The sequence below is a fragment of the Vicugna pacos genome, chromosome 1 (assembly GCF_048564905.1).
Source record: "Vicugna pacos chromosome 1, VicPac4, whole genome shotgun sequence".
Lineage (NCBI taxonomy): Eukaryota > Metazoa > Chordata > Mammalia > Artiodactyla > Camelidae > Vicugna > Vicugna pacos.
This window is the reverse complement of record NC_132987.1, coordinates 5,307,845-5,325,653: the sequence shown is the minus strand read 5'-3', so window position 1 is coordinate 5,325,653 and position 17,809 is coordinate 5,307,845. Positions and strand designations below refer to the sequence as shown.

The window sequence follows — 17,809 nt, the reverse complement described above, 5'->3', positions numbered from 1 at the left end:
TTTCTGATTGCTGTTCCATTGTCACTGCCTCTGGAAAGCCCTCCCTGATCTCCCTGATGAAAAAAAAATCCTCTTATTATGCACTTTCATAGTGCCATATACTTCCTTTTCTAAGCACTCAGCATAGACACAGTCTTACATTAATGTGTGATTATTTGATTGTCTCATCCTCTAGGTCCTTAAGGGTATAGTCATGACTATTGTGTCACCATTGTACTCCTGGTATCTAGCACAGTGCCTGATACCTAGGAAGTCTTTGGATGGAAGGATTCATGGGTGGATGGATGGTTGGACTCATGGATTCATGGATGGATGGATTGAAGGATTCGTGGGTGCTTGGATGGATGGATGGGTGGGTGGACGGATTCGTGGGTGGATGGATGGAAGAATTCATGAGTGGGTGGGATGGAAGGATTCGTGGGTGGGTGGATGGAAGAATAAGTAGATGGATGGACTCATGGATGGATGGATGGATGTAAGGATTCATGGGTGGTTGGATGGATGGATAGATAGATGGGTGGGTGAATGGAAGGATTCATGGGTAGATGGATGGATGAATTCGTGGATGGATGGATGGGAGGATTCATGAGTGGATGAATGGATGAAGACAGAAGAATGTTTCTTTCCGTACTATCTTCACCCCAGGTCTGGGCTGTCCTCCTTCTGCTTGGATTGCTCTTTCTGCCCCTCTTCTGCTGGCAACACTTCCCAACCTTCCCCATCCAGCTTAAATAGCACTTCTTGGTTTTAAAATGGCATGCAGCTTCTCACGGTTTCTTAGTAAAACTCCTAGGAAGACCCAAACAAACAAAAACAACAACACACCATAAAAATAAAATAAAGTCAGACAACCTACTGCCTGCAAGGAGTTCAACTCAATTAGGAAAAGTTAATTATATTGCCTGTATTTTTCTTTATAAAGCAGGAGACCATCCACATCCACTCAGCCAGCTGCTCCTTTGTGAAATAACCCATCAAACAGGGGTGGTCAGGTAGTCATGGCCAACCCATGTGCCCTCTGCTTACTAACCTCCCCCGTTGAAACAAGCTGCCTCTGTGACTACTCAGGACTTGTTTCCATTTTTGTTACCTGAATTGTAACCATGAGAGTACATATTGGATGCAGGGAGTTAGGATTCTGTTCATCCAGTAAAACTTGGAGACCACACTTGTCGCCAGCTAGCCTTTTTGGAGCTTCTTTCTAAAATGGGCGTCAAGGCAGCATCGTTGGCGTCGTACTGAGGAAAGGATGTGTGTGGGCATTTAAGATGTGCCTTCTCTCTGAGCCTTCCATTAGTTATGTGTACGTGCAAGTCAGATATATCTTCACCCTACTTCTCTGCAACTGTTTCTTTAATAGTCAGACTCTGGTGAGCTCTTTGGTTTACCTAGTTCACAGACAGTCATTGAGCACATACCATGTACCACACACTTTGGAAGAGACAGAGAGGATACAAACGGAGATCTGGACATGGCTCAGCCCTCAGTGAACTTACATTCTACATAGAAGACAGACATGTACACAGGTAACCATAATGTAAGGCAAGAAGGGATAAATGCAGAATTAACCTAAAATGAGCCTGCTGTCGGAATGGAGGTGGCAGAGTGATGTGGAAATTCACAAAAGCCTTTGTGTAGGAGAAGCGTTTAAACTAAGAATGAGGAGGAGTCCAGGAAGTAGAGTAATGAATATACACCCCTGATCCGAGGGAGCGTGTGACCTCATGTCTGGAGATTTAGGGAACGTCCTTAGATAGTTGTGAATGAAATGTAAGGTGCATAGTGGGTGGTGTGAGTTGTACTTTAGGGCCCAGGTTGTGGAGGTCCTTAAATACCATGCTAAGAAATAGGGACTTTATTCGATTGGCAATGGAGACTTGATTCAGAACTAAAGAAGGGAACTAAAAACAATCAGGCCCATATATTTGGAAGGTAATTCTGGTGGCATTCATTATACGTATGGATCAGAGGGGAATGAGATTTGAGACGTGATATGGTCAAGGCAAAAATTAAGACAGGCCTGAACTACAGTGAGGGTCCTGGTCACAGAGCAGTGTGCTCCTGCCCCAGAGTCACTAAGGAGGCAGGGAGGCGGAGAGATAGACCTCGCCCAGCCCCAGATGTTTCGTGTCTTGGGACCGGGGTTCTAAGAAGTGGTCTGAAATGATAATACCGGGGACGGAGGCTTGGGAGTTTTTGTGGAGAGGTGAGTATGAAAAGAATTGGACAAGAGGATTGAAATTGAGGGTCCATTTCAAAGGTCACAAAGAGTTACTGTCAGTTATGTAAGGTTCCCTTTGTGTGTGGGGTGGGTGGATGGGTGGAGATGTGAAGTTTGTAGTGAAATCTTATAGTCAGTGCTGTTTAAGACTTCTAAGTGACCTTCAAAGTTCAGCTTGATGGCATCAGAACTCGCACATCTTCAAAGGTCTGTGTGAAAAGAGCCAGTTCTACATGGGGCCAAAAAGGTAGTCTAAATAAAGTAAGCCTGACACTGCACGACAGGCTTTTGCTAAAAGAGTAACAAGTTCAGCCAGAATTGTGTTCTTCATACCTGTTTAACCTATAATATATGTGATGTGATGAGTACAAAAACTAATCCAAGAAGGATATGAAATACTTCTTATCTTTTATACTAAGTAGAATTTTAAAATTAAGCTTTGTTTTTAATTTAGTGCAAAGAAGTATAAATAAGAAATCAGAAAATGGTCCCTACCTGTGAGCTCATTGTGGCGATAACTCCCATTGATGGAGGGATGGGCGTGGAGTGATAACGGCACTGATAAGGGAATGACAGCTGTGTAGCAACATGCAGAGTCGAAAAACGAAATCTCTGGGGATGGAGGGATAAATTAGGGACTTGGCATTAACAGATACACATTACTACATGTAAAATGCATAAATAACAAAGTCCTACTGTACAGCACAGGGAACTATATTCAGTATCTTGTAATAACCTATAATAGAAAAGACTATATATGTATGTGTATAAATGTATATGTGTGTATGTATATAAAGCAGAATCATTATGCTGTACACCAGAAACTAACACAATATTGTAAATCAACTCTACTTCAACTAAAAAAAGTCTCTGTCCAGTCCTCTTTCACCTGCGTCCATCCTTTTCTTCTAGGGGAAAAAAAAGTGTTTGTGTTTGTGTGTTTGCATTTACCAGTAGATATCAAATTTCTTGTTTTCAACAGCTTGATTAAGATATAATTTACACACAGTAAAAATCCACTCACTTAAAGCATACAGTTCAGTGGTTTTTAGTGTATTTGCAGAGTTGTGCAGCGACCACCATAATTTAATTTAAAAACATGTTCAGTATCCCCCCCCAAAGAGCCCTTGTACCCATTTGCTGTCGTCCCCTACTTTTCTTTCCCTCCCCTAAAACTCCTCCCACTCGCCACCTAGGTGAACACTAATCTAATTCCTGTCCCTGTGGATTTGCCTATTCTAGATATTCTGTGTAAATGGGATCATACAGTATGTGGCGGGGTGGATGCTGGTGGCTGGCTTCCTTAAGTTAGTGTAATGTTTTTGAGGTCCGTCCATGCTGTAGCATGTATTGGTACTTCATTTTTATTGCCAAATCATAGGCATACCGCGTTGAAGTATCAGTGCATCAACTGGTAGGCATTTGGGTTGTTTGCACTCTGTAGTTGTTATGAATAATGCTGCCGTGAACATTTCCCGTGCACATTTTTGTGTGGACACATTTTGTTTTGTTTTGTTTTGTTTTTAATTGAAGTACCATTAGTTACAAGGTGTCAATTTCTAGTGCACAGCACAATGTCCCAGTCGTGCATATGCATACATGGATTCATTTTCATGTTCTTTTTCATTAAAGGTTATCACAAGATATTGAACATAATTCTCTGTGCCATACAGCAGAAACTTATTTTATCTGTTTTTATTTGTAGTGGCTAGCATTTGTAAATCTCAAACTCCCAAATTTATCCATCCCACCCACCTTCCCTGGTAACCATAAGATTGTTTACCATGTCTATGAGTCTGTTTCTATTTTGTAGATGAATTCATAATGTCCTTTTTTTTTTCTATTTCTTTTTCTTTTTTTTTTTTTTAATTCCATATATGAGTGATATTTTTCTTTCTCTTTCTGGCTTACTTCACTCAGAACGATGATCTGTAGTGGATAGGTGTTTTTATTTCTCCTGGATGTGTACCTAGCAGTGGAATTGCTTGGTCATATGGAAACTCTACATTTCACCATTTTGAGGAACTGTCAAAAACTGTTTTGCAAAATGGCTGCACCATTTTACATTCCCACCAGCAGTGTATGAGAGGGTTCAGATTTCTCCACATACTCGCCAACACTTGGTATTATCTGTCTTTTTTATTATAGCCATCCTAATGGGTGTGAAATGGTATCTCATTGTGATTTGGGTTTGCATTTCCCTGATGACTAATTATGTTGAACATCTTTTCATGTGTTTATGGGCCATTTGTACTTATTCTTGGGGGAAATGGCTTTTTGGGTCCTTTGCTCATGTTTAATTGGGGTGTCATTTTATTGTAGAATTATGAGTTCTTTATGCATTCTGGACACAAGATTCTTATCTGACTTATGATTTACAAGTATTTTTTCTCTTCTGTCTGTTCACCTTCTTAATGGTGTCCCTTTGAAGCCCAAATGTTTTTAATTTTGATGAAGCCTCACTTACCAGTTTTTTATCACTTGTACTTTTGGTGTCATATCTAAGAAGGCATTGCCTAACCCAAGATCACAAAGATTTATTCCTGTGTTTCCTTCTAAAAGTTTGATAGTTTAGCTCTTCCATTTAGATCTGTTCCATTCATTCTTTTCCATTTGGACATCAGTTTTGTTGAAAAGACTGTTGAAAAAACTGTTCTTACCCCATTGAATTGTCTTGCCCCTTTGTCAAAATTTAACCGTAAATGTGAGGGTTTATTTCTGAACTCTGTATTCCATTGAGCTATATGTCTGTCCTTCATGCTAGTACCATACTGTCTTTATTGCTTTGTAGTGAGTTTTGAAATCAGGACTTAGGAATCCATGAACTCTGTGTATCTTTTTCAAGGTAATTTTAGCTATTCTGAGTCAGATGCAGTCCCGTATGAATTTTAAGATCATCTTGTCAATGTCTGCAAAGTATGAAAAATTATACTTTGTATGCTGTTTTATACGTTACTTTTTCTCCATTTGTTTAATAAGTCATCTCTCTTAAGGATGTTTTAAATGCAGTGTCCATCAGGAAATAAGAGCTCTGTGCTTTCACACAGAATAACTGCTAGAAAGGGCCTTCAAAGATTCCCCTTAACCCGGGTGGGATGATTACCAAGGCCTTCTCTTTCTTCTTTCCGAATCACTACCAAGTTGTATACAGTCCTGTTTCTTCTCATTGCTACAATTTCCCAACAAAGGGGACCTGGGGCCCCGACGAAATGATTTGCTTCTTCGGAAAAATGACCTCAGAAGAGAGGTATTTTCTTGAAGTATTTCTGGTTACAGACCAAGAAAGTTCAGCTACCTTTAAAAAAAAAAAAGTGGTGAGTGGACAGCCCCACTTACAGAGCTCCCATTTCCAAATCTGGCTTCTATCACCTGCTCCGCAGCGATGGAGACCGTCTCAGAGAAGGTAGCACAGAGAGAGTGGGCCCTCCAGACGTGGACAGCTCACTCCGCTGCCCTTGCATTCAGTGGGAGCATCCCTCATCACCTCCCTCTTCCCCCCCACCTCATGTCTCCTACATTCAGGTAAGGCACTGGACGCTCCAAGAGCAGAACCTCTACATCTGGATGCTCCCTACTCCCAAATATTATTTCTGTCTGGGGCTGCTGCTCATCTGGTGTTACAGCTATACCAATGGTTAAGATGCTGAAATAGTTCTGTATCAGTAGGTAAAGAAATCCAGCATCTGAGGGGTTAAGGCCCGGCACAGCAGGGGCTCTCTCCATCATTTCCCCCTGCCTCCCCAAACTACCCTGATGGCTAGCTGCCTTCCTTCACCAGAGCGGTTGCTTTAGATGTTAACTGTCACCCTTGCATAGTTATTCAGCAGAAGAGTTAATAAACTAACCCAGTGGTACCCATAAAACTCCATATTCCCAAGAGGAAAGCTGGTATCCAAAACCACCTTTTAGGTTCCTGAGAAAAGGCCCCCAAATGGTCTATGGATGGAATTCAGGGGAATCTTAAGAACTTGAATGAGAAAAATTTACATCTTTAGTTTCACTAAGCCCTTACTAAAGTTGATTATTTTCTTCAACTATGGACGAAGACAGCAAACAGCAGTAACATCAGCAGCCTCTGAAACACTGTCACTGACAGCAGCACAGACACTGTATATCACATAATAGCCGATGAAAATGTCTTGAAATACCATTTATATTCATCACTGCTTCTAAATTATAGTAATGATGAGACCAGCCACTATATCCTATTTAATACATTAATAAAAAAGCACATTTCACTATGTTATCAATTTGCTCAGTATTTTGATTACTGTATTTCAGTATAATTGTTTTCCTTTATAACCCTATGTATTTTATTTTAGGTATTTAAAAATTTCTTCTGAAAAGGGGGCCAAATTCATTCCCGTAAGGCAGAGTGACCCATGGTGCAGGGATGGCTAAGAACCGCTCACACAGATGCTGTGTGAGCCTTCGGGGGTGCACGCGTTGTCTCACTGGGTGTTTGAGGGGGCTTGGCTTTTACCAATGAGCTGGGCCAAAAGCTGTTGATTAAAAGGAAAATATTTTATGCCATCTTTGCTCTTTCGAGACGTTCGTACCTGATGTCAGCGTTCTTTTTTATAATGACAATGAAGTCTAGGATAAAGCCATCGGGAAGGCACAAGTCCATCTGTAACACTCTTCTCAGTGGCTTCTGGATCTCACTTGACACACTTTCTTAAGTAGACACTGGTCTCAGGAAAGTGTAGCTCTAATCTGAATTGTCCATGTTTGCCTTCTGTTTTCTCTCTTCACTTGAACATTTCACAGTTCAGTACTGATGCTTCATGGTTATTCTAGAAAGTATCACAAAAATTAGAGTGTAAGTGAATGCCCTTAGTAATAAAAGTGGATTTATATAATAAATGAATTTTTAATTGCAAGATGTTTTATATGAGATCGCTCATATGTGGAATCTAAAAAACAAAAACAAAAACAAACAAACAAACAAAAACAAAGCATAAATACAGGACAGAAATAGACTCATGGACAGAGAATACAGACTTGTGGTTACCAGGGGGGTAGAGGGTGGGAAGGGATAGACTGGGATTTCAAAATTGTAGAATAGATGAACAAGATTACACTGTATAGCACAGGGAAATATACACAAAATGTTATGATAAATCACAGAGAAAAAATGTGACAATGAGTGTGTATATGTCCATGAATGACTGAAAAATTGTGCTGAACACGAATTTGACACAACATTGTAAAATGATTATAAATCAATAAAAAATGTTTAAAAAAAAAGATGTTTTATCGTTGAAGTTACCCCCAAAATTGCATTAGAACTATGACTATGCAGGGCCTTCATTCTCCAGGCCCCGGTGTGCAGCTCAGCTTTTTAGAAGAACAGGTCACGAAGAGGGAAAAAGAGATGGTGGAATTCATCACACCAGGGTTCGCAGTCCCGTGGGGTCACACAGACTTACTCTTGAGGATTCAGAAATCCTAAAGCCATTCTGCAAATTGCTTCTATTTTGATGATAATATATTTAAACTTACTTCAACGTTTCTAAAATGAAAAATTTACCATGGTAATTTTTGTAGCAGAAATGTTCATTTCTTAAGTCCATTTCCCAAATTGGAATATTTAAGAATGTGCTTTGAGAGTGCCTCTTCCCCTTTTTTTATCTTTTCTGTCCATCGTTGAATGTTGGGAACCTTCCTCTTAGAAGAACAGAGATGGGTTTCCACATGTCTTTAAACCTCCCCAACCTGCCCACGTTCAAGGAAGGAAAAAGGTGAAGAGCTCAGCGCTGCCGAACAGAGCTACCTAGTGATCTAAAAGGAGTATCTTGAAGCCCAGGATTAATAACCAACAGAATGTGTAAACCCCGTGTTTATTTATATACATACATATATATTGGGGGGCACGCTAATCTGGCATCTCCCTGCATGCTGAATTCAAAATGTAAATACATCAGAAAAAGGAAAACATTTTATTTCTCTTTCGGTGTCCTGTTTATTGTATGAAGCTACAGTCGAGCATAACGCACAGGTGGTTTAAAATGTTTCTCAGCCATCTGAGATCTCGGCTTGCCAGGGCAGGGATGGGGATGTCACATTAGGGAATTGGGCTTATTCAGTATGTAAAATGAGGCTGGCCTGCGTTCAGGGGTTTTGTCTGTGTCTTTACCAATTAACAGTTTTTGCTTCCTTTTTTTATTTTTAAGGTCTTTTAAATTTTCTCTTTTTTCCAAGTCTTAATCTGTAGGTACAGAGGTTGGAATTACCTAAATTTTTCTGTCAGTTGCACTAAGATTCTTAATACCTAATATTTGTAAGGTATGTTTACTATCAGAATATATAGGAATTTTTAGCTTTAGACCAGAGGTCATTTTAATCTTGGTACTGAAATAAAATCACAATTTACAACCTTGTTACACAAAGAGTTGTTTCCCTTTTTTTGGTGAAGATCTATGTTAACGTGAATAATGCTTTATATCCACATTTTGGATTTTGTAATATTGTAAAAAATCAAACTAGATTTTGTTTCCAAGTCTGATGTTTTTTTAACTTATTTCATACAAAGTACTTGACATTTAATTCATGGTATGAGTTGTTTAAGAAAAAAGAAAAATGGTTTAGGTAGGGAAGGTAAGGCTTGATACACTATTATATGTAAATATGTATAGTAAAATGAGTATTGTCTCAGTAGCAAGTAACAAAAAGGAAATCAACTCTTGGATAAATGATGAAGGAAATAAAATGCAGATCTAGGTTTGACAGCAATATCTAGATAATACCATTTGTTTTATATATATATATATATTTTTTTAAGGGAATTTTTTGAGCATTTTGGACTATACTGTCTGCCTTTTTGATCCACCGTGTTACTCCATCTAATTTTAATGAAGAGGGCAGGATGTGGCAATAAGAAACAGAAATGTTGAGACCTTTGCGGACCCTCTAGCAATCAGTGAATATCAGATCACAAATTTCCCCAGCTTTAATTACAGGCAAAAGAAAAGACAAAATTAGCATTTTAATATAGAAATATCTTCGGCTTTAGGAGAATTATGATAAATCTAATGTTGCCTAGTGAACCAAAGAGGGGCTATTACCACAAACTGTCTCCTTAGAAATATTTGTTTAAATAAAGGCAACAATACTTCATCCTTATCTTTTTGGGATAATTATCGCTATTTCAGGCTGTTCTTTGTTCCAGGTTTAAAATACCTTTAGTTTAGGGGAAAAAAAAGAAAAAGTAATTGGCAGTGTGTGTTTTCTATAAAACTACAAGAAGGGGAAAATGCTGTTTGCTTGGCACTAACAAGATAATTATTTTAGGGAGAGTTTTCGCGCCGCAGCCCGGGTTCGCTGGTGCCATGGCATCATCCTTGCACTTGGATGCATTTTGGTTACCTCGTTTCCGCTACAGCGCATGAAACTAGCTCCTCTTCCAGGGCTGAGGTTTGCCCACCTGTCTCCCCTAAAACACCTGCAACATATGTTTGCATAACCCTGTAATGCTTCGCCTTTGGGGTCCTGAGAAATTCCCCCAGAGCTTTTTGCTTATAAACAGCTGAGCAATTCGTTTTTCTAATGACGGTTGCTTTTCCCCCAGCATTGAGGCAATAACATATTCACTAAAATCAGAGCCTCATTTTTCATCAAAGAGAAACATTCGACATATTTTTACAGTGCCGTTTCTCCTTCTGAGCCTTATTTTTTCCCCTTTTCTGATCTGGCATGCTAAAAATTAAGAGTTGGTACCAAGATATTAAGGAAGGAAAACAAAGTAATTCTTCACCTGTCAAATGTTTTCTTCATGCCCAACATATATTTATACTGTAAGTAGAAATCAACCTTTTCTATTAAACAAGAGCTACAGGAACTTTGTATCAGTTTCATTTAATGTAAAAAGTGTGACCAATAAACTATAAAAATAATAATTTGGACATATTGTAGGAAAGAACTTTAATTACTATAACCTCATAAGCTGGCAAACAAGTGTGCATTAATAGTATGTGGTTTTACAATTATTAAAAAATGTATGTATATACTCCTGTTCTGAGAAAAGACAGTTTTTCTCCCCACATATGAGATCCAGTGTACATGATATATTTTCCTAAATATGTGTATTTGCTTTTTTAAAAAAAATCTACCCTCAATTTATATATGATTATCAGAAGTCTGAAACAGCGCTTTCTCTACCTGTCTGTTATCCGGGATTTTAAGTTTACGTTCCGTCAAACTGCTGTCAGAGGTCTGATTGTCAGTGCTCGGTGGTATCGGAAGGGGATGATAGCTCCCATTTTACTGAGTTTTCATGAAGTGCCCAGCACTGTGCTGTGCACCTAGTGTTCAGTGTCCCCTTGAATCCTTAGCGCGGTTTTGGAGATGCGGAAACTCAGGCTGGGAGTGTGACAGACTCCTCCCAGCGGTTGAGCTGGCAGTGGATGGCCCAGATCTGGACCTGAGCCTCCCTGACCTCCGACCCCTGGCCTCCGGGGCCAGGCAGCCTGTGCCTCTAAAGCAGATGTTACATTTACCTGGTCCGGTTTTTTGTTTGTTTTTTGGAGGTTTTGTTGTTGTTGTTTCCTTTCATTTATTGTTTTTTTAATTAAAGTATGGTCAGTTACAGTGTGTCAGTTTCTGGTGTGCAGCACGATGTCCCAGTCATGAGGATACATGTATATATTTTAATATTTTTCATTAAAGGTTATTACAAGGTATTGAATATAATTCCCTGTGCTATACAGACGAAATTTGTTTTTTATCTATTTGTATATACAGTGGTTGGTCCCTTTGTTTTTAACATAAAGCTTTAACTCTTCAGCTCCTACTGAGACATTCAGAAATTAGAGCTGCCATCACTGGAATAGCTTTTGTTTTGCTCCTTTTGGTTCTGCATGTGTTTACAAATAGAGAGGCCTTGGAAAGGCAGTGAGTGGTTCAAAGCAGGATAAGGACCTCAGACTGCTGTCTTTCTGGAGCAGTTCAGAAGGAGATAACCATTCTCAGGTGAGGGACCAGAGTCAGGGGACCAGTCTAGGAAGTACTGTTTGTGATGGCCTCCATTGGACGAGTTCGGTTCCACTAGGCTCATAACAAGGAAAGCTATCACGTTCCATCTTGCGGTTAATTGTGCTTCTTGTAGCATCTGGTAGTTGGTTGTACTTAGCAGTGGGTTAGCACTGAAATATTTGTATACCACCACCACAAAGGGGATTCCAACTCGAATACTGAAACATCACCACGCGGGTGAGGGTGGCGGGAAGGTGGATTATATGCAGATCCACAGATTTCCTTTACAGAGTAGAGCAGAAGGGAGTTGTCCACCGTCAAAGTCACACTCATAAGGGGCAGAGTGTCTATTTTACCTGACATTATGTTAAAGGGCAGCTTTAGACCTCAGAAGGAAGCACGTTACCTGTAACAGAGAGGTGAGGTTTCGATCAGCTTTGTCCCTACTATTGATCGCTGTCATTTAAGCACTTGTAAATTGATTTGATCACACTAAATTAACAACATTCTGGAAATTCAGAAATACAACGTAGGTTTGGTTTGGTTTTCTTTTTCCATATAGTTCCCTCTCGGACACTCGTTTCTACCATTATCTCTCCTGCTTCCGTAGGTCATTTTGTCCACGAGGCTTTAGGATGCCTCCCCAAATTTCTGCCCGTCTATGCCATGGGTGGGAGTTTCAACATTCTTCTTACATTGTCATAAAATGAAAAGCTGAAGAGAGAGACTTAAGAAGAGCTCCAGTAGCTTGTTAACAGAGAAGAATTGAGTGGTACTTAGGAAGTTAATTAGCTGCAGTCTCACGGAAGATTTATTTCAGGTCCATCCAGGTTGGTTTAGGAAAGGCATGGTCAACCCCGGATGGATTGAATTTGTAATTTCTGCATGTTCGTAAATGGTTATATAGACTTCTCAGGCTGTAAAACATAATTGATATTCCTCTGTACACAGACTAGCGTCGGTTAGGATATGATTACCATTTTGTTATCTTTCCAAAGAAAAATTCTCCAAAAATTTTTTTAATCTACATTGGTTTGGAAAAGCTATTATATAATGTTTGAAATCCTGACTGTATGAAAATGGGTTTAAAATAATTACTAATTGTTCCAGTCTTTTGCAAAGACATAGTATTTGTCAACACATGTCCTACACAGTGAGAACTTAAAGCTGTCATGGGGTCTGGTCTTTCTTACATATGTGTAGAATACACATTTGTATGTGTAGAATTCTAGTGGCTCTTACATTTTAGAGGGTATTTCAGATCTACCAAAATTAAAAATCAAAGCATATTTCTGTAAATTTTTATTAGAGGAAAAATCCTTTAAAATAGGAAAGGCAAGTATCCCTGTCTTTTTAAAATGTTTCAATTGCATAAGATTAGAATTCTGCTCATTTGATCTCATCCCTCTTAGGAAACCACTGCTATCATTCTGGTCCGTAGGTGTGTGAGAAGCTAGTGCTCCAAAATTTTTTGACTTTTTAAAGCCTTATTCAGAAGAGACAAAACTAACTTAATTAAAAGAGAAGAATTATAGGTGAATTAAAGAACTGTCAGGAGTGAATCTTAATGTAGAAAAGCATTTGTGCCTTTTGTAAATTCGTGTCTGTGCCTTGTTTCTAGGGCCACATATTTATTGGTTTACAGGCCCATCAGACATTAAGTTCGGTGCTGTTCATGGCAGTAGCCACAGCCATGTGTGGCTCCCGAGCACCTGAATGTGACCGGTCCACAATGAGTTGTGCTGTCGGAGTAAAAGATACACTGGCTTCAAACACTTTTTCCAAAAGAAAAAATATAAGATATCTCAATATTTTTTATATTTGATTCCATGTTAAAATCATAATATTTGGGATATACTCAGTTAAACAAAATACTGTTCCATTTAATTTCACTCAGCTTTTTTCCTTTTTTTTTTTTTTTAACATGGTTGTTGGATGGTGTAAATTACGCATGAAGCTTGCGTTTGTGAGCCACGTGACACCTCTGCCGGCCAGGGCTCGTCTGCATCATCTGTCTGTGTCCACATACTTATCATCGTCTCAGATAGAAAACCCTGTTGAATACCTTTCAGCTGTCACTTCTGAATTTATTTCCTTACATTTCAAATACAGTTCTTCAACATTATATTTCAATTTTTTTTTCCCCATCCTGGTACACCGGCACTTTAAACTACCTCTCCCTTTACTACCAGGAATTCTCCTAGGAATTTCAATAGGCCACAGTGAAAGCAATACTTGAGCCTCATTCATATGTTCCAGTTAGATCATTATTCCTAATAATGGCTTTAAGCGCTTAGATAGATCAGCACTTGTGTCTTGAATTGCTTGTCATTTCTTTATAAAGATGTTTCCAGAAATTGCTCTATGCATTCCCTTCTTTCATTGTTCCGAACACAAGGTAACATAATCCTTTATTAATTTGTTTAAAGTCAGAGAAGAAAAGCCTTTTGTATTAGCGAAAACAAAATGTTTCCAGGCACTGAGAAGAAAGAGCAAAATTCGTCATGAGTGATAGTCCTACGAAAGTTAATTTTTAACGTAAATCATGAATGCGCCGTCAGTCTGCCAGTGGCTTTGACCTCTGTTTCATGCTTCCGTTATGCTCGGGTCCGGGTTGCCATCAGCCACCACGAGGAAGCCTATGCAGCTCCTAGGCAGAGGGAAGTTGCGCTGTTAGACTTAACAGTATGGTAGTCATGGAAGCATCAGTTATCTTCATCAAGGCAATTCAGATGTGATTATTGCAGAACTGTGTTGAATACCAAACCAGTGGAGTAGTAGCTGGAGCTAAATCAAGGGATTGTCATTTTTGTCAGATGATTAGGGCTGACTTGGAAGAGATACGAAAGGGTTGAGCTGTGTAAATACTCTCTTTTCAGCAGAAAAAGAAAAGGTCCATCATGGCATTAAGATGCAGCTTGTTAGCTTGATGAATTTCAAACTATTTAACCTTAGCAATTATACACCCCCGCCAACATGCAAGTGTGTCAGTGTCTTGGGGATTATGTCTCCAAGGAGTGATATCCAAGCATAGTGGTAACTTTCTATTAAGAGAAAATGTAGCTTTCTGTGTCAGATCTCAAAGGACAGGGAGTGCTCTGGTTCAAATTATTAACTTGAATTGTATGTTCAGGTAAACACTGCAATACATTTACTTCTCAGTCTTTAAAAACTTTTTTAAATGAAATATATATATAATTTAACATTTTGGAGATGATGGTATTCATTTAAGTTATGCTATTAATGTGTTGTTATCAACTAGAAATACCTTTGATTAATTTTTGTTTGCCTGAGGGACTTGAAACATTTAAATAAGAGACACATTAAATAATAGCAATGTATTTAAATAGATACACGCAACCTTATGATTCAAGGACATTTCAGCACATTGCTCAATAATATTAAATGCCAGAGAGTACAGTGAATTTGCTGCTTTTATGAAAATGTGCACTGGTCAGTTTGCTTTTGTATTGTGGTGATACCCTGCTAGTATTTCCACTACCTGGGCACTTATTAAACTCGTATATAAGAACAGATGACATAGAAATTACTAACTTTAAAAGAATTGATGAATTCTGAAATAATACGTTCACTTTAGAAGAAAGACTCGGTGTGCCATCTAGCGGGCATATTTAGCATTCTGGTTATCAAAAACTGTATTCCATACCTTGTAATGGTCTGTAATGAAAAGGATATATATGTGTCTGTATGTATGTATGTGTGTGTGTAAATGAATCACTATGCTGTACACCAGAAATTAACACAACATGGTAAATCGACTGTACTTTACTTAAAAAAAAAAAGAAAGTGAAAAAAAAACTGATTATTGCTCTTCTCCAAAATGCAGCTTTCTTGACATTTTGTGTCTCCTAGCCCTTAAGCATAGCTTGTGCTGGTGTTACATCTCATATAATATTTCAGTTTTATTGTAATTTTACCTGATTGTCTTTGGAGCAGCATATTGAAAGTGATCAAAATTATCAAAAAGAAATCTAATGAAAGGAATAAATCTATGTAAACTATGAGACAAAAGTAAAATATATTAAAACAATTTCAGTTTAATCAGACTAAAATCAGTTAAGACAAAACTTCAATAAAAACAAAACCCAAGCACATTGATTATTGAACTTCATTATTTTACATATGTTTTTCTGAAAGAATATAGCAACAGTTGTTTCAGCCTTTTATGTGTTGGTGTATAATTTAAATAGCCTTATACATTTTAATTTATTGCTTTTTTTCTCTAGAGAAATCCAAGACCAGTGACTTATCAATTCCATCCAAATTTAGATTATTACAAAGCACGAGGAGCAGACCTCATGAATAAAAGCCGGTAAGTCCTCTTTCTCTGATGAAGGTTATAAGTCACTAAGATATTCTTGGAGATCATTAGGAAATTTTACACATTTGCTGAAAATAATTTTCTAGATTTTAGCATATCAATGGTTAATGCATGTAATGAATCTTTGTTAAATAAATTATGCCAGTTTTTTTAAAGGCATGGGAAAAAGATATACGTTGATGTCAGCGGTAAGATGAAAAATTAAGTGAATAGAAGAGTGCTTGTTACGGTTTGAAGTTTGACAACTTCATCTTTCTAACACTAATAAACCTGAATAAATCGTGCCTACTCGTATAATCTCTTTCTAGATCCTTGCTGTTGATTGAAAAGAGGCAGTTCTGTAATATATCCTTAAATTATTTCAGTAGCAAAATTGAAATTGGGTTTCCCAACTGTCTTTAGAACTACACAATACGCTTATAAATGCATCTTGTGTGCGCGTTTGTGATTATATACAGAGAAATTTTAAGGGTCACTGTAGGAATAAAAAAACATTAAAATCGTACTTTTAAAAGAAATGAACACTGGCATAAAGGGTTGATGAACAGTTCTGTTCTTTCATAATACTGTACTCAGCTGTCTCAAGAGTTAACTTGTCAAACCAGAACCATCTCCAGTGAGAACGTAATTTCAAAGTTTGCTGTGGAGACTAAAATGTTAGTCGTGATCAGTGCTGCAAGTTGTCCGAATCGTCCTCCTTCGGCGTTTTGCCTGTGTGCTAGCTTTTCTTCAGTAGAATTCCAATGACCTAAACATCCATTGATGGAATACATGTACAGATGTGTTCTGCTCTGACTTGGAGAGTCAAGAGAAGATGTAATTCCCAACACACAGAAACTCACAGTCTAAAAGGTGAGAAGACTTTGATAAGAAAGCAGCTAAATTTAAACTTGTAATTTGAACGCTGTTTCAGTGTAACGTTATTTTTAAATTACCCATCCTTGATTGAAGTCTGTCTCACATTTTGATGAACTGCGTAATTATGAGACCAGTTCTATAGCCCACGAGGCTTCTCTGAAGCTCTTTTCTGTTTATTCATTTTGTCTGATTCTTGTTTCACAAATAAGAGTTTATTCCCGATAGTCACTTTGTTCGTTTAATTTAACACATTTGTCCTGAATGCCAGACTCGCACTATTGCAGGCATTGGAGACACTCAGTGAACCAGCCAGACAAGACTCCCTGTCCGCAGGAATCTCACAGTCTGGTCACTTGTATTTCCTCCCCATCATGTCGAATATTTAGTTTTGATAGGTTTAAAAGAGCAGTGTATTTATTTTAGATACTTTCTTTGTACCAGATCTTTCTAGCTAGAGTCCCTTCTCTCCCCTGATCTCCAGCCCACGCCCCCTACCCACCACCACCACCACCATCACCACCAGATTAGTTTTCACTTAACAACCAACGAACTCTCAGTTTGTAGCAGATGGTACCACTACCCCACTTAAACCCCTCCGAAGGCTTCGTCCTAATACCTCTGATAATCCAGCCCTTCCCCTAGCCCCTCCCCTAGCTCTTTGACCTCACCTCCTTTACCCCTCCTTCTCCTCCCTCCCTCTAGAGCTTGCCTGGGGCCATTGCACTTCCCTCTTCTCCCCCATCCTGAATGCCTCTTCCTTTGCCCCTTCAAGACTTACGGCTCAGTCCCAATATCATCTCACAGAAGCCTCTCGACCTCCCTCGGGCTTCTCCCTGGGCACTCTCTGTGCCATCAGCCCACCCCATCGTTTGCATAGCATTCAGTACTCCCCCAAGCGTCCACTTCCTCTCTCTGCCCAACTTCCCCCCTCAAGTGTAAGCGCCTGAGGGCAGGTCCTTGTCTAACTCACCATTAAGGGCACCTGGAATAGTGCTGGCTAGTGTGGGGCAGTTACTCCATAAATATTTGTTGTATGTGCGCAAGATTATTTATCTTTTTACATTTTTCAACACCTACTGTTTTTTTTCAAAAAAGGAAATAGACTGTACCCTTTGCTTTCTCTCCTTCACATTTTATCTTTCTTCCGATTAGCTTTCTGTCCCTGCATTTTTCTTCTCAAAAATGCTGGTTCTGTTTTATGTGTTTCCTTGTAAGCACATCGAGATTCTTCTACACAGTGTCATTGTGACGGTTGGAAGGAAGGGTTCCCATCGTCCGTCACTGTTGCAATTTTAAAGCTTAAAACTGAAACGGAACCAAATGAAGTGTAGGATGTGAAGACATCACAGGCGGGTGGGTTCGTAGATAGTGCTGTGAAACTTGACAAATCTTTTGAGAAGATAAACACTTGTAAC

The 17,809-nt window shown here is 38.8% G+C and overlaps 1 protein-coding gene across 2 annotated transcripts in view; it reads left to right on the top strand.

The window, feature by feature from the left end:
- Positions 1-17,809, top strand: part of TBC1D5 (TBC1 domain family member 5) — a 497,763-nt gene that overhangs the window by 395,683 nt on the left and 84,271 nt on the right. For both annotated transcript variants that reach the window (XM_072946459.1, XM_072946400.1), the window contains exon 17: positions 15,442-15,527. In XM_072946459.1, coding sequence (XP_072802560.1) covers positions 15,442-15,527 — 86 coding nt within the window. The remainder of the gene's footprint in view (positions 1-15,441; positions 15,528-17,809) is intronic.